Genomic DNA, 21,801 nt, shown 5'->3' with positions numbered 1-21,801 from the left:
TTCTAAAAAAATGTTGGTCCATAGTTCAGCTTACCACGTCTGATACAGGACTCAGTTTGTCTGAGATCTCACAGACTTACTCAGAAAAGCCAAGTCTAAAGATAGCAGGAGACATTGTACTACTTCTGCTCTTGAGTCTGACTGACTAGCGAAGCTGAGGTCAGTATTTGTTTGTGTTGAGTTGACATTAGCGTGTATGCTCACACAAACAGCCCTTTCCATTCACATTTGTGATGACTAGGAGTACATGTTTTGTATATACAACATGATAGATAGAAACAATAGAAAAGTTTTAAATATCCAATTCAAGTTACTGGACATAATATAGAGTTTAAATTAAAGCTTGAAAATTAAACAGTCATGAATAATTGGGAGGGTTTCTGGCATTATCACTGCTGATAACTGCACTCATAGGAACATCTCTGACTGTTATCCTAACATGAGTTTGGTATCATGGAACAACTAACAAGAATGATCACATCTGGAGGCTCTGGAATCAATACACCTATCACTATGTATATGAGCATAGGGCAAAAACACTGGATTTGATTGCACTAAAAATAACACACAGTCATTGCTGAATGAATGACAGGAATAGAGCAAATGACATAACATTCTGTAATCTTGTTTGAAAAGTCAAACAGAAAGAGAAAATCTGCAGAATGCCAGAATATTAGATGCATTTGATTTCCTTACATGTACAAATATCTCACTGAAGATTCAAGGGAGGTAGATGAGGAAGGTAATGATGACTTTGGCAATGATGAAGCCATTTATTGGTACACTTATAAAATACTATCCTTACCCTTAGAAGACAATTACAATGGTTTCTCATTGTTTCTCGTGTCAAAATAGCACACATTTCACTTAAACCTGTTGTCCCAGTGACAACTATACTGGTGCCTCAAAACAACATCCTGAAAGCAAACCACAATGTTTGTCACCTCAGAACTGTTGCTTTGTGTTGTTGTGCTGCTGGTTCTGTTTCTTCACCACATGGAGCATAATGCCATCTTGTGGGGGAAGTTAAATTATACACTGAATAAAAATATATGGAACATTTCTGGGATATTTTATTTCAGCTCGTGAAACATAGGACCCACACTTTACATGTTGCGTTTATATTTTTGTTCGGTATATATTATTTTCCATGTCCAGCCGAGACCCTGTCATTTGAATATGGTCAAATAATGGGCACGTCGGGGAGAATTTGATGTTTGGGAGAGCTTTGGTTGGCATTCTGGTATTCTTGTTTATTGTTGTCTGTTGCTAGTGTCCGCCTCCACTCCGAGACTCTCCGGACACCCAATCAATAATGATGAATGACGTACTCATCACCATGAAGATGAAGCCTAAAACGGCAAAACAGGAAGCCTGCAGAGAGAGAGGTGGGGGCAAAGAGATGGATGACAGAGCATTTTCTGACATTAATTCATATAGTAAGCATGACTGTAATTACTAAAGACTATTTACTGCTACATCGCTAAAGAAGATGAGACAAAGGATTGAGGTTTTACCATAATCTTTGGTTTGGATTTTAGAGGTTCTGTTTCTTCAGGAACAATCCTGATGTAGAAGATTCCCGGGAGGATGAAGATCAGGCTGGGTGCAGAGGTCGCCCCTGGGTTGGGAAGGGGGAATAGATGGAGAGAGGGAGAGGGGAAGGGAGGGGTGAAGAGGTGGAGGGAAGTTGAATGTGAACATTTTCTATAGGAATAAAACTATTAGAGGTCATAGTTTCTAATTTGGATAACAATAATCTGTGAATCTAAACTAGGTTTGCATTGAAATTAGAATAATTTTACAGGTCTCTGTCTCTGCACACTTACCAATGATACCGAAAATGTCTCGGATGGTGGGCACGAAGATGACCAGTAGATTGACGATGATAAGGAGACACACAGCGATGGTGATGTGGCGAGCCCAGTGGAAGGGCTTCTCAGGGAACAGCAGTTGCAGCAGGGCCCTGCGGATCTAAAGAGAGGTGTGGAGGGACAGAGAGATGTCACCAGACCTGCGTCATACACCCTGGCTACGTCCTAATTGACACCCTATTCCCCTACGTAGTGCACTACTTTTAACCAGAGTCCTGTGGGCCCTGGCCAAAATTTGTGCACTATACAGGGAATAGGGTGCCATTTGGGACAAAAAAACATGTCTCAGGAGAAGCATGTCAGATACGTTCCTGAAACCTGTCAGCCAATTAGCAACCATAGCAGAAGGGTATTGCAGGTCAAGAGCTTCATTATCCTCATACTCACACTGCAGTGACTTCAGAGTAAGGATGAATTATTGTAATATTACTGGACACTTCAAGCCAATATAAGAATGCATAAACACAAGCCAGCACACACTGTTCTGGTAGCTGTTGCCCACCTCTACCTGCTTGTAATTTGAGTCTCACCGGAAAGAGAACCACAGGGACAGTAAGAGTAACAGCCACCAGCACAGCCATACGCACACACAGGATCAGTGTGTCCAAGGGGTCCACTTTAATGTATGTATGAAGGAGCTCGGACTCTACTCCACCTAAAACACAGAGAAACAGAGAATGGTGGTTATACTTCAAGACACACATGTATGCTTTAAAACGGTCATAACCATACGTTCATACACCAGTTCTCCAATTCCAGACTTCTCAATATGGTAACAACATAGTAACAACATGAGTGAACAGTCTGAACATAATTAGTACTTCATTATTCTCATTGCTACAGGAGCAGTGTCTTACCAAAGAAGGTAAGGTAACCAAAGATAGCGGTTAGCCCGTACATGACGAACATGGCCAGAATGGAGATGTTGGCAACTGTTTGCATGCGTTTCTTGGTGGCACTAAGGTCACAGTGGACAGACATAGATTAGTACCTGAATATGACAGTAGAGTCTACTGTAGTATGTGTGTGAATCATAGGAATATGTGTTGCATCTCTAATCTCAGTTGTGTCAGATCATGACTTACTCTTGTAGCTCTGTGTAGATGGGAAGCACCTCGGGATGGCAGACAAAAGCAAAAGCCAGGATAGGGATGGTATATGCTGTCTGAAGGAAATCAAACCATGAATTAAAAATGGTTCAAATTTATAAAGATAACTAGACGCTCATTTGAATGTAGTAAACACATACACTACCAGTCAAAAGTTAGGACACACCTACTAATTCAAGGGCTTTTCTTTATTTGTACTATTTTCTACATTTTAGAATTACAGTGAAGACATTAAATAACACATAGGTAATCATGTAGGGACCTAAAAAAAGTGTTAAACAAATCAATTATTCAAAGTACACTGTCATAACTCTCCTGTGAAGATCTGTATATACAGTTGAAGTCAGAAGTTTACATATACCTTAGCCAAATACTTTAAAACTTTTTCACAATACCTGACATTTTATCCTAAAAATTCACTGTCTTAGGTCAGTTAGGATCACCACTTTATTTTAAGAATGTGAAATGTGAGAATAATAGTAGAGATAATTATTTATTTCAGCTTTTATTTCTTTCATCACATTCCCAGTGGGTCAGAAGATTACATAAACTCAATTAGTATTTGGTAGCATTGCCTTTAAATTGTTTAACTTGGGTCAAATGTTTCAGGTAGCCTTCCACAAGCTTCCCACAATAAGTTGTTATGGCCCATTCCTCCTGACAGAGAAGGTGTAACCGAGTCAGGTTTGTAGGCCTCCTTACTAGCACACGCTTTTTCAGTTCTGCCCACACATTTTCTATAGGATTGAGATCAGGGATTTGTGATCGCCACTCCAATACCTTGACTTTGTTGTCCTTAAGCGATTTTGCCACAACTTTGGAAGTATGCTTGTGGTCATTGTCCATTTGGAAGACCCAATTGCGACCAAGCTTTAACTTCCTGACTGATGTCTTGAGATGTTGCTTCAATATATCCACATAATTTTCCATCCTCATGATGCCATCTATTTTGTGAAGTGCACCCGTCCCTCCTGCAGCAAAGCACCCCCACAACATGATGCTGCCACCCCGTGCTTCACGGTTGGGATGGTGTTCTCCGGCTTGCAAGCCTCCCCCTTTTTCCTCCAAACATAACGATGGTCATTATGGCCAAACAGTTCTATTTTTGTTTCATCAGAACAGAGGACATTTCTCCTAAAAGTATGATCTTTGTTCCCATGAGCAGTTGTAAACCATAGTCTGGCTTTTTTATGGCGGTTTTGGAGCAGTGGCTTCTTCCTTGCTGAGCGGCCTTTCAGGTTATGTTGATATAGGACTCGTTTTACTGTGGATATAGATACTTTTGTACCTATTTTCTGCAGCATCTTCACAAGGTCCTTCGCTGTTGTTCTGGGATTGATTTGCACTTTTTGCACCAAAGTACGTTCATCTCTAGGAGACAGAACACGTCTCATTCCCTGAGCGGTATGACAGCTGCATGGTCCCATGGTGTTTATACTTGCGTACTATTGTTTGTACAGAGGAACAAGGTACCTTCAGGCGTTTGGAAATTGCTCCCAAGGATGAACCAGACTTGTGGAGGTCAACAAATGGTTTTTCTGAGGTCTTGGCTGATTTCTTTTGATTTTCCCATGATGTCAAGCAAAGAGGCACTGAGTTTGAAGGTAAGCCTTGAACTACATCCACAGGTACACCTCCAATTGACTCAAATGATGTCAATTAGCCTATCAGAAGCTTCTAAAGCCATGGCGTCATTTTCTGGAATTTTACAAGCTGTTTAAAGGGACACTCAACTTAGTGTATGTAAACTTCTGACCCACTGGAATTGTGATACAGTGAATTATAAGTGAAATCATCTGTCTGTCAACAATTGTTGGAAAAATGTACTTGTGTCATGCACAAAGTAGATGTCCTAACCGACTTGCCAAAACTATAGTTTGTGGAGTGGTTGAAAAACGAGTTAATGACTCCAACCTAAGTGTATGTAAACTTCCGACTTCAACTGTATATAGCTGTTTTTAGCTGATTCATGATGGTAGGGTTTGTGCAGATATCCAAGGGTTTGCGACGTTCAAGAATGAGACTGATGAGGAAATAATACATTAATAGACGACTGTAAATGTTAAGATAATAAAATATCTGAAGAGTTGTATTCGGGAAATTGCAACTCTATAAACAACATTTTCCCGTGGTGCCTTCCTACAGTGCCTTGTGGAAGTATTCGGCCCCCTTGAACTTTGCGACCTTTTGCCACATTTCAGGCTTCAAACATAAAGATATAAAACTGTATTTTTTTGTGAAGAATCAACAACAAGTGGGACACAATCATGAAGTGGAACAACATTTATTGGATATTTCAAACTTTTTTAACAAATCAAAAACTGAAAAATTGGGCGTGCAAAATTATTCAGCCCCTTTACTTTCAGTGCAGCAAACTCTCTCCAGAAGTTCAGTGAGGATCTCTGAATGATCCAATGTTGACCTAAATGACTAATGATGATAAATACAATCCACCTGTGTGTAATCAAGTCTCCGTATAAATGCACCTGCACTGTGATAGTCTCAGAGGTCCGTTAAAAGCGCAGAGAGCATCATGAAGAACAAGGAACACACCAGGCAGGTCCGAGATACTGTTGTGAAGAAGTTTAAAGCCGGATTTGGATACAAAAAGATTTCCCAAGCTTTAAACATCCCAAGGAGCACTGTGCAAGCGATAATATTGAAATGGAAATAGTATCAGACCACTGCAAATCTACCAAGACCTGGCCGTCCCTCTAAACGTTCAGCTCATACAAGGAGAAGACTGATCAGAGATGCAGCCAAGAGGCCCATGATCACTATGGATGAACTGCAGAGATCTACAGCTGAGGTGGGAGACTCTGTCCATAGGACAACAATCATTCGTATATTGCACAAATCTGGCCTTTATGGAAGAGTGGCAAGAAGAAAGCCATTTCTTAAAGATATCCATAAAAAGCGTTGTTTAAAGTTTGCCACAAGCCACCTGGGAGACACACCAAACATGTGGAAGAAGGTGCTCTGGTCAGATGAAACCAAAATTGAACATTTTGGCAACAATGCAAAACGTTATGTTTGGCGTACAAGCAACACAGCTCATCACCCTCAACACACCATCCCCACTGTCAAACATGGTGGTGGCAGCATCATGGTTTGGGCCTGCTTTTCTTCAGCAGGGACAGGGAAGATGGTTAAAATTGATGGGAAAATGGATGGAGCCAAATACAGGACCATTCTGGAAGAAAACCTGATGGAGTCTGCAAAAGACCTGAGACTGGGACGGAGATTTGTCTTCCAACAAGACAATGATCCAAAACATAAAGCAAAATCTACAATGGAATGGTTCAAAAATAAACATATCCAGGTGTTAGAATGGCCAAGTCAAAGTCCAGACCTGAATCCAATCGAGAATCTGTGGAAAGAACTGAAAACTGTTGTTCACAAATGCTCTCCATCCAACCTCACTGAGCTCGAGCTGTTTTGCAAGGAGGAATGGGAAAAAATTTCAGTCTCTCGATGTGCAAAACTGATAGAGACATACCCCAAGCGACTTACAGCTGTAATCGCAGCAAAAGGTGGCGCTACAAAGTATTAACTTAAGGGGGCTGAATAATTTTGCACGCCCAATTTTTCAGTTTTTGATTTGTTAAAAAAGTTTGAAATATCCAATAAATGTCGTTCCACTTCATGATTGTGTCCCACTTGTTGTTGATTCTTCACAAAAAATACAGTTTTATATCTTTATGTTTGAAGCCTGAAATGTGGCAAAAGGTCGCAAAGTTCAAGGGGGCCGAATACCTTCGCAATGCACTGTACCTGTGTTCTTTGTTTGTCCGTTGCCAGTTGGTCTTGTTTGTTAAGTCAACCAGCGTTTTTGTTCTCAGCTTCTTCTTTTCCCAGTCTCTCTTTTTCTCGCCCTCCTGGTTTTGACTCTTGCCTGTCCTGACTCTGAGCCCGCCTGCCTGACCAGTCTGCCTGCCCCTGAGCCTGCCTGCCGTCCGGTACCGTTGCCCCACCTCTGGTTTACTGACCCCTGCCTGCCTTGACCTGTCTATTGCCTGCCCCTGTTGGAATATTAAACCATTGTCAATTCGACGTGTCTGCATCTGGGTCTAACCTCGATTCCTGATAGTGGCGGCCTGCTCCATTTGCAGAAATTCTACCCTGGTCGACCACCAGAGGGGGACCGCAACGGCGATCACCAATAAGATCATTCCCTGGCCATTCTTGTGGTGCTTTATAATTCATAGAAAGCCTACCTGGGTCAACCACCAGAGGGGGACTGCAACGGCAATCCCCAACCAGGAAATTCCTTGGCCATTCTTGTGGTGGTTTGCAGCTGTCCGAAATCCTACCAGGGTAAACCACCAAGGGGGGAACTGCTATGCTGATCCACACACAAGGACATCCAAGGTTAATTCTCATGGTGGTTTGCAACTTGCAGGATCCTTTCAACTTAAACCCACCAGAGGGGGACATAACTCTCCTAGATCTGAAGATCTACCGTGGGTTCGCTCTACAGCGCCCTCTCTCCCACAGAGGTGGCAGGGGCTGCTTTATGGTGGTCGTGAAATACTCTGCTTCTGGGCTCAGTAATATCGAGATTGTGAAACACAGAGAGACACTAGGACATCAAAAAGTTAAATAATTGAACAGTGTTTCTGTATTCCAATCAGTTGGAGTGGTCCATGGACACTTAAGGAACAGTCATATCAAGTTTGCTTAATTTGGTGACCTCAAGAAGGACAGGAGACACACATTACTGTTTCTTTGTTTGTATACACTTATCAATTATGGGGTTTGCATCTGAATGTTGCATAAAATAAATGATTGAGTATAGGAATACATTTGGAAAGATAACAATGTGATCTTAGTCTTCTAAATAAGAATTGTTTTTCAGAGTAAATTAGGATCAGTCAGTGGCCACGCCCCCGTGAGCACAGACATTTCACAGCGTCATGGAACGCCCCCTTTTCTACTAAGTATAAAACCCTCTTCCGACAAAATGTTTATTAAACCAGAAAACATGAAAGCTGTCGCTACATGTTGAAATGGTTGGCAACTTTACCAAAGGACAAGACCAGAGAACGTGGGGATCATTCACACGTTGAAATGGCTAAGAAATCTACAAACTAAAGAACAATTATTCAGGCTGCATCTGTTTAAGTACTTTAGTCTGGTAAACGCAACCAGTCGAATGACCGAATGGTACTCTGGCGTATCCATTATAACAAGCTACAACTCCGAAAGACTTTGATCTCTGGTGGACAAACCAGAGACTTTCTGTCGGCAATCTATCCAGCAGACGGACCGGTGATTGCAGAGAGGGACGACAAAGGCCTATGCTCATAAATATGTAAATTGCAATTTCTTTTTAGAATGAGCGGTTGTTCATGTTCAAAGTATAAGCATTTCCATGAGTGTAGTGTATGTACTGGGGTCCCCTCTGAGTTTCCTGCTCTTGAGCAGGCCCCACCCCTTTCCTTTGTCTACCAAGCCAATTTCAGTGGCACTACAAAGTAGAAAATAGTAAAAATAAAGAAAAACCCTTGAATGAGTAGGTGTGTCCAAACTTTTGACTGGTGCTGTATATTGCCATAACAAATCCATAATCTTATCACAGCTAGATTGTCTGAGACACAAATCTAGAAAACTCACAATCAGAAATGGCGCTATTTAATGTTAAATACAATGTCTGCCTGTATTACATGTCTCTCTGACCTGCGTGTTGATGGTGAATAGCTGTGGTTCACAGAAGTCCACATCAGAATTGACGTAGGCCGGGGTGACGAATGAGTGGTTACCATGACTCTCCATCAGGGCGTACGCTGAGTGGTTACTGTGACTGGTTATTTCCTCCAGTGGACACGGGATGTTGAATTTCTTATAGATCACCTAGTGGGAGTAGTGGGAGACTGTTTAGTCAAACACCGAAGACTCCCGCCACCCAAACCAGACTGTTCTCTCTGCTGCTGCACAGCATGCACCAAGTCTGGAACCAAAATGACCCTGAACAGTTTCTACCCCCAAGCCATAAGTATTCTAAACAAGACTGCTAAATAGCTAATCAAATGGATACCTAGACTACCTACATTGACCCTTTTTTGCACGAACTCTCTTCCTCTGGCTCTGTGCACACACACTGGACTCTACCCACACACACGTACACACGCTACATACACCCACGTGCACACACTGTACATGTATTCTGACGCCACACAAACAGACTCACTTTCAAACTACATCGCTACCTCAATTACCTCATACCCCTGCACTTGTTTAAAAAAAATATTATCTTTAACTCTGCATTGTTGGAAAAGGATTCGTAAGTAAGCATTTCACTGTTAGTCTACACTACGAAGCATGTGACGAATACAATTTGATTTGATTAGCCTGGTCCCAGACCTGTTTGTGCTGTATAGCTAACTTGTAGGGTTGTTGACCATTACAACCATGGGAGTTGGCAAGCGAGCAGAAACAGATATGGGGCCAGGCTATGTATTGTTTAGTTGGATGGGAGATGGGTTAGTTGGTTGATGAAGAGGACTCACCGAGATGAGGAAGAAAACCATACAGGAGAGAGAAAAGCCACTGGTGTAACCAAGGTAACCTGTGAGGTGATAACAGAAGATCACGTTGTGTTGAAATAGAGACATTTCGTGTTATTCTGTGCATGTTTCATCATCACTACTAGCATACTACAACAACAACAAAGTATGAATATAGATTATGAAGTGAAATGAGGGATGGTCTAAGACATGGAAACTTACCAAGGTGTCTCATGAGTGAGAGTGGAAAGATGATGATGACGCTTACAATGATGATCAGGTATCTCCCATCCAAATACCACTCTCTGACAGACAGACAGCAAGAACACACAAATTATACAATATAGCAAACTTTCAGAACAATCTATCAAATTCACATTTTAAATGCTCCTGTTTTAAAGTCTGCATTATGAAATAACAGCAACAACTGCCTTCTAGAGACACCTACCCAGTATTTTCCGTCAGGCCCAGAATGGCCTGCATGACCAACGGGAGCTCAGACTTCACAATGAAGAGGTAACTGGACATCGCTATGGGAAACGCAAAACAAAACTTGTTTACACTTGTATATTATGTCACTTAAGTCATTAGACCTTCTATGACAGGAGCAATTTCAGTGGCACTTGTACTTAAGTACATACATGAGGCTTACATACAATAACATAAGCCAATCATGACCTGCTGGTGACATGCTGTACTTTACCTCCAATGTTGTGCATGGTGATGATGGAGCCAGCCAAAACTTTGCCTGGTTGTCCAAAGGCACGGTGCCCTAGCTGCTCATAGGCACGGATGCCTGAAAGAACACACACATGCATGTCAACCTTTGAAGAGCAGTGGGCTAAAACCAGGCTCACACAGTGTTTCTTGGTAGTCTTAAACAAATAACATTAAATTGATCAGAAATACAGTGTCGACATTGTTAATGTTGTAAGTGACTATTATAGCTGGAAACGGCTGATGTTTTTTGGAATATCTACATAGGCGTACAGAGGCCCATTATCAGCAACCATCACTCTTGTGTTCCAATGTCACGTTGTGTTAGCTAATCCAAGTTTATCATTTTAAAAGGCTAATTGATCATTAGAAAACCCTTTAGCAATTATGTTAGCACAGCTGAAAACTGTTGTCCTGATTAAAGAAGCAATACAACTGGCCTTCTTTAGACTAGTTGAGTATAAGGAGCGTCAGCATTTGTGGGTTCGATTACACCTTCAAAACGGCCAGAAACAAAGAACTTTCTTCTGAAACTCATCAGTCTATCCTTCATCTGAGAAATTAAGGATATTCTATGCGAGAAATTACCAGAAACTAAAGATCTCGTACAACGCTCTGTACTTCTCCCTTCACAGAACAGCACAAACTGGCCCTAACCAGAATAGAGTGGGAGGCCCCGGTGCACAACTGAGCAAGAGGACAAGTACATTAGAGTGTCTAGTTTGAGACATCCCGGAGTCGCCTCTTCACTGTTGACGTTGAGACTGGTGTTTTGCGGGTACTATTTAATGAAGCTGCCAGTTGAGGACTTGTGAGGCGTCTGTTTCTCAAATAATTGTAGGCTATACTACGAATGTTCTTTGTTTAATTTTAAAGATAGGTATCTTGGTAAAATATCAGCATCTTACCTACAACTCCTGCACTTCTCAGGAGGAGGTGGATGGAATAGGCTGACAAAATGGCGATGAATAGCAACAGGATACTGAAACCACAAACAAACATAAATTACAACATTGATTTCTTAACATTATAAAGCTCTGCAATTAACATACATTCTCTTAATCAACATATCATTTACCTTTGGCACAGCCTCATCAATGGCTTAGTTGTCTCGCGGTACCAGACATCACGCCGCAACGGCTAATGACTCAGTAACGCTGTTGACCCAATTTCTCTCGCTGTTGTACTACTAGCGATGAATGACCATCACAAGTGTGAATCATTTGTGACGCAGATCACCCGCCTGCTAGTCCATCCCTCCCAATTCCCAATGGACACACATGACTGATCCAGGAAGACCTGCCTTTGATCTGATCACTACAAGCTATTTATAACCACAAATCTGATTTAGGAGAGCAGCGTGTGTAAGAGCACTGCACAGACTGAGCGAGCTAATAGGCCATCTCTCATACTCAGATACAGGAAGCGACTGAGAACACACATAACACAGATCAGGCCAAACCATATCCTTCGATCCCCCATTGTGTGTACAGATGTAAGATCTTAATATGATCACCCTGTTGCAGGAGAACTGCAGGAAATGTAAAACTTGTAGGGCTCTATTTTCAGCTGGCGCAAGTGCCAAACGCACGTTAGTTTGCAATTTCAGCATGTAAAAACTGGCATTTTCCACCAGATTCAGCAATTTACCTGTCTAACATCAGCTCGCTTGCTCTGAGGTGTGGCCTTGAACACAAGTGCAAAAATGACAATTTTCTGCAGCACATATCGGGAGCCGTCACACACAGTACCCTTATGCTCATGGAACAAGAGAGATGTGATCTTTGTGCTGGTAACCATCGTATTAATAAACATAAAAAACAAATGTTTTTTCCATTTGGTTTCATTTGATTAAAAACCAAGCATATAGCCACTGTTTTTTTGTCCTGCCCAATGCATTCAACAAGTAGCCAAGCCTATCAATAAAGGTTTTGGCTCGTGAGACTGCTTTGATATAAATCTTAATCACCAAAACTTTATTAAAAGATCATGTTTGGGAGAATCAAAAGAGTGACATCCCCTTTTTATTGTATTGTATAGGCCCACAATATTTGAGCCAGCTCCCATCTTGGACGTGCATAAAAAACACTCCATGTAGGCTACATGTATTATTGCACATCATGAAATGAGAGATGACATTGCTTGTTTGTTTGCTGTTTCACATGATAAAAAAAAACAAGCCCTCCTTAGGCTATCCTTACCTTAGGTGTATAGGCTATGACTGATTCCCCAGCAATCCGTTTTCTTTTATATCCTGTTGACCCCAAGCTATTTAGAACTATCGTTGTTGTAAAAAAAAAAAAAGATATCTTGTTTTCATTTGATTCAACTTATTAGAATGATTCCCTGCATGCAATGCAATTTAGAAGCCTTTTGCTATTTCTGCAGAAGTGTGAATGCGATCTGTAAGATGGTTCCATTATGTTTACAGAACATTATATTTGGGAGCAGTTAAACAGTGAGCGGACATTCTCTTTATATTGGATCTTTGTCTAGTTTCTTTGGCATAAAATCCTCCATTGTCTGCATTGCCTTAATTAATATGATCCGCCCACAGGGAAAACAACAGATAGTCCCCACAAAAATGCTAAAGGAAGTTTGTTCTGAAGTGTGTGTCCTATATCTGAGAGGTATAAGAAAGATCAGGAAACATCGTTTTTTATTTTTTTCACATGTATTTATCCCCTTATTTTTGTCATTAAACAGTCTCCATATATACTATACTTCCATTTTTTTTAAATGAACTTGTACTGGGGGACCTTCAGACAAGTCTTGTGAGGCCTGTGGGCTTCCTATAACAAGTCATGAAATGTACGTGTTCGTGAGAGTTTCACCTTCCACAGAGGGGTCATATTAGTGTGTAGCCCAAACTGTTCGGACGCTTCAGACAGAAGTTGGCAGATTGGCTGTACCGACTTTAGACGAGTCCCAAGATGCTTGTGGGGGTCATAGAGCAAAACGTAGAACACCATCTTGTTCGTGAGAGCCTCATCTTTCCATAGAGTTTGTAGGCCAAATAGTTTGTGGGCCAAACCGTTCAGATGCTAAAGGTGATTTTGTGTTTCATGGTCTGACCGACACTGGTCTAACTCTGTCACCTTTCATGGTCTGACCGACTCTGCTCTAACTCTGTCACCTTTCACAGCAGATGTCTCATGGTCTGACCGACACTGCTCTAACTCTTCACAGCAGATGTCTCATAGTCTGACCGACACTGCTCTAACTCTGTCACCTTTCACAGCAGATGTCTCATGGTCTGACCGACACTGCTCTAACTCTGTCACCTTTCACAGCAGATGTTTCATGGTCTGACCGACACTGCTCTAACTCTGTCACCTTTCACAGCAGATGTTTCATGGTCTGACCGACACTGCTCTAACTCTTCACAGCAGATGTCTCATGGTCTGACCGACACTGCTCTAACTCTGTCACCTTTCACAGCAGATGTTTCATGGTCTGACCGACACTGCTCTAACTCTGTCACCTTTCACAGCAGATGTTTAATGGTCTGACCGACACTGCTCTAACTCTGTCACCTTTCACAGCAGATGTCTCATGGTCTGACCGACGCTGCTCTAACTCTGTCACCTTTCACAGCAGATGTTTAATGGTCTGACCGACACTGCTCTAACTCTGTCACCTTTCACAGCAGATGTTTAATGGTCTGACCGACACTGCTCTAACTCTGTCACCTTTCACAGCAGATGTTTAATGGTCTGACCGACACTGCTCTAACTCTGTCACCTTTCACAGCAGATGTTTAATGGTCTGACCGACACTGCTCTAACTCTGTCACCTTTCACAGCAGATGTTTAATGGTCTGACCGACACTGCTCTAACTCTGTCACCTTTCACAGCAGATGTTTAATGGTCTGACCGACGCTGCTCTAACTCTGTCACCTTTCACAGCAGATGTTTAATGGTCTGACCGACACTGCTCTAACTCTGTCACCTTTCACAGCAGATGTTTAATGGTCTGACCGACACTGCTCTAACTCTGTCACCTTTCACAGCAGATGTTTAATGGTCTGACCGACACTGCTCTAACTCTGTCACCTTTCACAGCAGATGTTTAATGGTCTGACCGACACTGCTCTAACTCTGTCACCTTTCACAGCAGATGTTTAATGGTCTGACCGACGCTGCTCTAACTCTGTCACCTTTCACAGCAGATGTTTAATGGTCTGACCGACACTGCTCTAACTCTGTCACCTTTCACAGCAGATGTTTAATGGTCTGACCGACACTGCTCTAACTCTGTCACCTTTCACAGCAGATGTTTAATGGTCTGACCGACGCTGCTCTAACTCTTCACAGCAGATGTTTAATGGTCTGACCGACGCTGCTCTAACTCTGTCACCTTTCACAGCAGATGTTTAATGGTCTGACCGACACTGCTCTAACTCTGTCACCTTTCACAGCAGATGTCTCATGGTCTGACCGACGCTGCTCTAACTCTGTCACCTTTCACAGCAGATGTTTAATGGTCTGACCGACACTGCTCTAACTCTGTCACCTTTCACAGCAGATGTTTAATGGTCTGACCGACACTGCTCTAACTCTGTCACCTTTCACAGCAGATGTTTAATGGTCTGACCGACACTGCTCTAACTCTGTCACCTTTCACAGCAGATGTTTAATGGTCTGACCGACACTGCTCTAACTCTGTCACCTTTCACAGCAGATGTTTAATGGTCTGACCGACACTGCTCTAACTCTGTCACCTTTCACAGCAGATGTTTAATGGTCTGACCGACGCTGCTCTAACTCTGTCACCTTTCACAGCAGATGTTTAATGGTCTGACCGACACTGCTCTAACTCTGTCACCTTTCACAGCAGATGTTTAATGGTCTGACCGACACTGCTCTAACTCTGTCACCTTTCACAGCAGATGTTTAATGGTCTGACCGACACTGCTCTAACTCTGTCACCTTTCACAGGAGATGTTTCATGGTCTGACCGACACTGCTCTAACTCTGTCACCTTTCACAGCAGATGTTTAATGGTCTGACCGACGCTGCTCTAACTCTGTCACCTTTCACAGCAGATGTTTAATGGTCTGACCGACACTGCTCTAACTCTGTCACCTTTCACAGCAGATGTTTCATGGTCTGACCGACACTGCTCTAACTCTGTCACCTTTCACAGCAGATGTTTAATGGTCTGACCGACACTGCTCTAACTCTGTCACCTTTCACAGCAGATGTTTAATGGTCTGACCGACGCTGCTCTAACTCTTCACAGCAGATGTTTAATGGTCTGACCGACGCTGCTCTAACTCTGTCACCTTTCACAGCAGATGTCTCATGGTCTGACCGACACTGCTCTAACTCTGTCACCTTTCACAGCAGATGTCTCATGGTCTGACCGACGCTGCTCTAACTCTTCACAGCAGATGTTTAATGGTCTGACCGACACTGCTCTAACTCTGTCACCTTTCACAGCAGATGTTTAATGGTCTGACCGACACTGCTCTAACTCTGTCACCTTTCACAGCAGATGTTTAATGGTCTGACCGACGCTGCTCTAACTCTGTCACCTTTCACAGCAGATGTTTAATGGTCTGACCGACACTGCTCTAACTCTGTCACCTTTCACAGCAGATGTTTAATGGTCTGACCGACGCTGCTCTAACTCTGTCACCTTTCACAGCAGATGTTTCATGGTCTGACCGACACTGCTCTAACTCTGTCACCTTTCACAGCAGATGTTTAATGGTCTGACCGACGCTGCTCTAACTCTTCACAGCAGATGTCTCATGGTCTGACCGACACTGCTCTAACTCTGTCACCTTTCACAGCAGATGTCTCATGGTCTGACCGACACTGCTCTAACTCTGTCACCTTTCACAGCAGATGTCTCATGGTCTGACCGACGCTGCTCTAACTCTGTCACCTTTCACAGCAGATGTCTCATGGTCTGACCGACACTGCTCTAACTCTGTCACCTTTCACAGCAGATGCAGAAGTGCAACATTGGTGGATGTGGTAGATTGAGACGCAGCCAATGAAAAACAAACTAATCTCTCTAGTTTAAACTGACACATTTTTTATTTATTTTAAAATTAAACTAATTAATTTCCGCGGGGTCAGCAGACATCAACTCTCGGGGGTGTTAACAATATATTTCCATATTGAAGCCATGCGGTTAGGTTTCTTACAATGTTGACTGCAAACATGTTCAACATATTTATATTTATGGATAGGCTTACGTACATTTTTTTTTTTTTTTCTGTAGGCAATTTAACAAACTAGGCTATAACGGACTAACATTCGAATTGGAGTTGATGAAAATGCGGGAACATAAAATAACGTAAATAGACAACATGAAGCAACCACATATTTAGCCATGGAACACATTCTGATTGGCAGTGTGGCCAGTTGTGAAGTTTGTCATTTCCACTTTGAAATTTCAGACTTGATTTTCCCTTACAAAATAATGTATCAACTCCGACAACAATGCCCATTAATTATAATCCACATAATAATTCACATTTACTTTTGCTGCAGTGTAATTTTCCTGCTGTAGTAAACTGGCTCAAATTAAGGCACTAAACTTGCCGACCCCTCTTTCTTGTTAAGTGTGTTCATAACTTTGTCTGAGTTAAAATAACATGGCATGCTAGCTTCATCCTTGTGGCACAGTGAACTAATTCCAAGGATAGGGAACAGAAGATCATAGGTTCTAATCTCACTGATGCGGTGCCACAATAAAAATAAAATGGGTTTGCATAATTAATGCTTAAGCAAATGAATTTCCATGTGTCATATCTGTGCTTGGAGTTCAAAACAGTTAACCCGAACAAAGCTAGCAGTCTAATTACCCTCAAATGACCTTCATTTCTGTTCTCATTCCATAAATTAAACCTGTCAGGGAACCATAGTAAAACATTCTCAGAACCTCCCTGCAACCTAAAAAAAACAGTCAGGAAACACATGGCTTCTTTCCCAGAACCAATGGGAAACCAAAAACGTAAGTTCCAAGGAACCAAATGTGCCAGCTGGGCTGAGACTAGTAGAGTTGAGCCTTTATAGTTGTAATTGACCAGGTTAAACACTCAACAGACTTCTCAATAATGTACACACACACAGCCAGAAAATCAAACCCACAATAGCCCTACTCTTTTCTTGTAAAAGAATCAAAATGTTTCCCTTTATGGATCGGCCGGCTAAGCACTCGGTCTAGTGTGGCCTGGATAGTCTCATCATTATAGTGTCATCACAGCATGATGATACTATAAACACAACCAGTGTCATTCTTTAACCCTATTGGGTATATAGCCTGGACCCAGACACACACACAACGACAGCGTTCTGATCTGAGGTCATAGTAGAGTTGTGACATCAAGCCTTAGGGAACCACAGTGATCTTGACAAAAACAGGAGGACTAGTGTGACTTATGTTGTGTTGGCATGGTTACTCACAGGAAGAGGATGATACCGGTATTGGACATAGCGTATGCTAATCCCAGAATTCCACTGCCCATGATGGCATTGCTGAGATTGAAGATGGACATTCCAAATGATGTCTTACCCTCAAACTAGGGTGGGAAAAGAAAGGAAAGAATCACACACACAATCTGAAACACAATACAGTATCTTGCTTTAGTTGTAACATTTTACATAAAGTTGTTTTTATATCACAATATAATTACTCTCATACAACAGATCTCTGATGCTCACACTAATGACCTTTAAACTAAGGCTGAGCACTCACATCAGTGAACTGAGGTGCCTTTATTCCTGGCCTCGTCCCTGGCAGGAACTCATCCCGCTCTGCCATAAACTCCAGACCATCAAACCTTCAGCGAAAAGAAACACATTTAAAAACATGAAAGCTGTGGTCCCACTGTGGCACTACACACGGATATAACAAAATCACAATGGCATTGCTGTGAGTAATTATATGCAGACAGGTATAGCCTGTTGATGCACTTGTGTTCAGTGTTAGGGTTTATGGTGTAGCCAGAGACTTACCCTTCTTCTAAATTGAGCTTATCTGGGCCAAGGTCTCTGCTATGTTGCCCGTTCATCTTTTGGAGCTCCATACTTCTCCCTACATCCATGGCTGTGCTGGGAATGAAGATCCTATGGACTAAGAAAGAGCCAAGTCTCAAATGCAACCTATGGAAATTCTGCCTCAGATTGTTATTTTGTAATAATTGAAGGGGGTTCTAAAGTGAGCAGAGGAACACGACCAACATGTTATAGCAATCTGGTGCCCAACTGTATAGTCGTTGACATACACAATCATTGGTTGATGCACGCAACATCTAAGCAGTGAAGGTGACCAATACCTGCGGTGCTGCTCGTGGCAACGTCATTGAGTCTACCTTTAAATTAAAGTCAATCTCAGTGTGATGTGACAGGTTCAGAAGCTTTAAAATGGAACATAATTCATGATGGTTTTTATTTGATTTTAGTTAGTTTTGTAGTCAAAGATAGTATTTTCAGTATCATTTTTGTTTTTCAAACGGGTTTGTCAATTATTTTATTTCGGTTTTCTAAATAGTTTTTTATGATTAGGTTTTGTTTCAGTGTCAGTTTTAGTTTACTATAATATCCTTGATACTTTGTTAAAAAAACACCTGAAGGATAACTGTTTGACGGTCTATATTTGGCTCTTAGAATAAACGAGAAGTTGTGGGTTGTCCAGACAGAAAGTCTGTTGTGGAAAGCAGCGATCTAATGTGGAAAACATGGTACGGGTGTAATGAGAAGAATCTAACAACTGGCATCAGGATAAAGCTAATGAAATGTATAAAGTCATGACATTGGACTAAGCATAAACCGTGGCAGCTGTTTGAATCAACTATTCAATCTCACCTGACCAGTCAGTAGTTTACATATGACCATGGAAAGGAAAGGCCTCTGGGTTGGGAAAGAAATGCTGGACAGTGAACACAATGCTAAACATGATTGATTTTTAGCATCATCTCAATGATCTTCTTTCACCCTCAATCATACAGCACTGGGCTCTATGTGTGACATTTAACATGAGATAACTGTACTTGTAGTGTAGGTTGTTTTGAGGATCACTCTTAGACTGAGGAACCAGACCCAACTATCCTTACATTTGTTTGACGAACCAAAGGGCGTCCACAATATGGAAAACCTATTGACAAGATAAAGGGAAATACTGCTGAAGCATGGGGAGAAATGTAAAGCTATTTAAAACGTATGTGCCGGGAAAAGCTTTAAATAACAAATGTTGTCAAAGGACTTAATGTTATGCTAATCTGCTCTGGGCAACACAACGCAAGCATGGAGAGTAGTTCCTGTGATCACAGTTCACACTCCCTACTCTCACTGCCACTGTGTCATGGGTCGGCGCCTACTCTCTCAACTCTGATGGCCTCTGACCCCTAACCTTTGGGGACTGACTGCCTCTATGGACATTGTGTCATGAAAGCATGAACCTGACTGAAACTTCCCTAATCACTGAAAAATCCCTCTTCACTAAAAACAGAGCATGTTACTGGCTGTAGTCCAACAGTAGTAATCTATCAGGAAGGCAATAATGGGCTGCTGTGAAAAGACCACTAATTAAGAGTTAGTTAGTGTTAGCCCCAGGTGCCTAGCTTACTAGCTTCAAGGAAAACCATCCCCCAAGTGGTGGTCCAGACCAGAACAGCTTCCTAACCAAATGTTTCACTTCCTAGGAACCACAATGATCAACCAAAACACAAAAAAACAAGGCCCAGGATTGGTGCATTTATAACCAATTGTCTGTCTGCGATGTACTTACATAAGAGTTTTCTCTTTGGCTTTGGTAAATGTTTTATTGTATTACCAAAAATTGGGGCGAATCACAGTTGTCATTTGAGTTTGTTATGGTTGTTGTTAATTATGAACTAACTATACAAGGCTGTCATTTGAAAAATCAACAACATTAACAGTTTACTATGGGTCATATATGCTTTTTATCCTTTTGAAAATGAGACAAACTAGACAGAACTGGTTGGCTACTAGTTCTGTTTTAGTGTATTTGTAATGAGCAGGAAAGAGGCCGTGACTTTATCCTTTATTGAAGGGTTGATCACCCAGGGTTTATAAAACAACCACACATGAAACATTTAATTTCAGTCATTTAGCAGATACTCTTGTTCAGAGCGACTTACAGGAACAATTAAGGTTAAGTGCCTTACTCAAGGGCACATCGACAGAGTTCTTACCTAGTTGACTCGGGAATTCGAACCAGCAAACTTTTGGTTACTGGCCCAACGTTCTTATCCACTAGGCCACCCGAAGATTCTTTACAAAAAACACCTCCAAACATGCTTACAACCTATTCCTTTGAAACGCTACGCCAGTATTGCCAAATTATAACATTATAGCATGTGGTCTATGTGAACAGTTACTAAAACAGTGTCTGATACTACCAGTTTACTAAGCTATTAAGACATTAGTAGATAAAACCATCAGTGTGCCATGAGACTCCCAGTCCAGTCCACCACAGTAGCAGTGCTGTGCTTCAGACTACTAACACATGTCCTTCTGATGCAAGACCATCTCTCTATTGACAGTTGCCCTTCCCTTGTTTTAATAGCTCACAATACTACTACAACAGTCTACTACAACTCACACAGCTACTTACTCAGATAGTGGAGAGGAACTTCTGTTTCCTTTACCCTAAAATGGATATCCCTTTATAATCCACCAATTTCTGTGTTCTTAACATCCACTGGGGACTTTTTACCCCTCTATAAAGCTCCTAGGGCTGAGGAAGGGAGACAGAGAGAGAGCTTAGGACATGCTTGAGAGGTAGCAAGGGAGAGGGAGTCTGATAACACCCCTCCCTTCTTTAACCCTATGTTAAACCTGTCTGTTCTTTCACAGGTAGTGTTGACTTACAGCCTGATTGAAAATAGAATCTAGTGGTAGCTACAGGTCTACATTCAAGAGATCATGTTTAACTTTATGGATGTGACAAGAGCAAAACATTTACTGTATATTTTCCATATTTATGGTCCATAACTATGAAACAACATGGAAGCAAACAGTACGGTATAATGATGGGGAGCAAAGTAATACTATCAAAATGAGTAGTAAGTGGTGCCATTTGAGGTGTTCTGAAAGAAAGCGTGGGTGGTACTGGGTAGATGGGGACAGCGAGGGAGTTGCATCCTGCTAGAATAGATCAAGGCCACAGCGCCTTAATTAGCTTAGGAGATAAGTGCTTTTTTAAGGTTACCTGCATGTACTTCTGCTTTAAGACTGTAAACATTCCACACGCTAACACTTGATCATGTGCCTGAACACAGATGGACACACATTTAGGCCTATGTAGACAGAGACAAGCAGTGTTGAACTGAATACATAGATGAAATTATCTTACAATCCTTGGGTTCTGCTTGGGAGAATGCCAAACCTCTCATCCAGCCTTAGAACACATGCAACATGTACCGTAGGTCATTTATTTAGCTGTTAAAAAGAACATGGACCATGTCTGTCTATGTTCTGGTATGTGTAGTTTAACTCAATGGTGGCAACGTAAGTTCAAAATAAGTCAGTCAGAGATATGAGTTTAAAAAAAAGGTGACCGTTTGCATTGAGTGAAAGGGACACTTTCAAACACATGTAGGTGCAGTACCA

General features: G+C 41.8%; 1 protein-coding gene across 1 annotated transcript; it reads right to left on the bottom strand.

Moving 5' to 3' along the window:
- Window positions 1–760: 760 nt before the first annotated feature.
- Window positions 761–21,033, bottom strand: LOC110532471 (sodium-coupled neutral amino acid transporter 3). The gene is made up of 16 exons (XM_021616413.3): window positions 20,804–21,033; window positions 18,184–18,301; window positions 17,924–18,008; window positions 17,632–17,747; window positions 11,115–11,188; window positions 10,193–10,285; window positions 9,938–10,019; window positions 9,712–9,794; window positions 9,493–9,551; window positions 8,663–8,836; window positions 2,960–3,039; window positions 2,732–2,832; window positions 2,405–2,529; window positions 1,830–1,974; window positions 1,518–1,621; window positions 761–1,374 (listed from the first exon to the last, which is right to left on the bottom strand). The coding sequence occupies exons 2-16, from the start codon at window positions 18,270–18,272 to the stop codon at window positions 1,270–1,272; spliced, it is 1,515 nt and encodes a 504-aa protein (XP_021472088.1). The 5' UTR covers window positions 18,273–18,301; window positions 20,804–21,033; the 3' UTR covers window positions 761–1,269.
- Between the last annotated feature and the right edge of the window lie 768 nt (window positions 21,034–21,801).

Source organism: Oncorhynchus mykiss, chromosome 9 (assembly GCF_057628025.1).
Source record: "Oncorhynchus mykiss isolate SJ-2025 chromosome 9, ASM5762802v1, whole genome shotgun sequence".
NCBI lineage: Eukaryota > Metazoa > Chordata > Actinopteri > Salmoniformes > Salmonidae > Oncorhynchus > Oncorhynchus mykiss.
Note: the sequence above shows the minus strand (reverse complement) of the source record. Positions and strands in the feature narration are given on the sequence as shown.

Coding starts and splice junctions, on each gene's coding strand:
- LOC110532471 (XM_021616413.3), bottom strand. CDS start 18,272: ATGGATGTAGGGAGAAGTATGGAGCTCCAAAAGATGAACGGGCAACAT. Junction 3,040..8,662: donor TATTCACCATCAACACGCAG/GTCAGAGAGACA, acceptor GATTTCCTTCAG/ACAGCATATACCATCCCTAT. Junction 1,975..2,404: donor TCCCTGTGGTTCTCTTTCCG/GTGAGACTCAAA, acceptor ACCTCTCTTTAG/ATCCGCAGGGCCCTGCTGCA.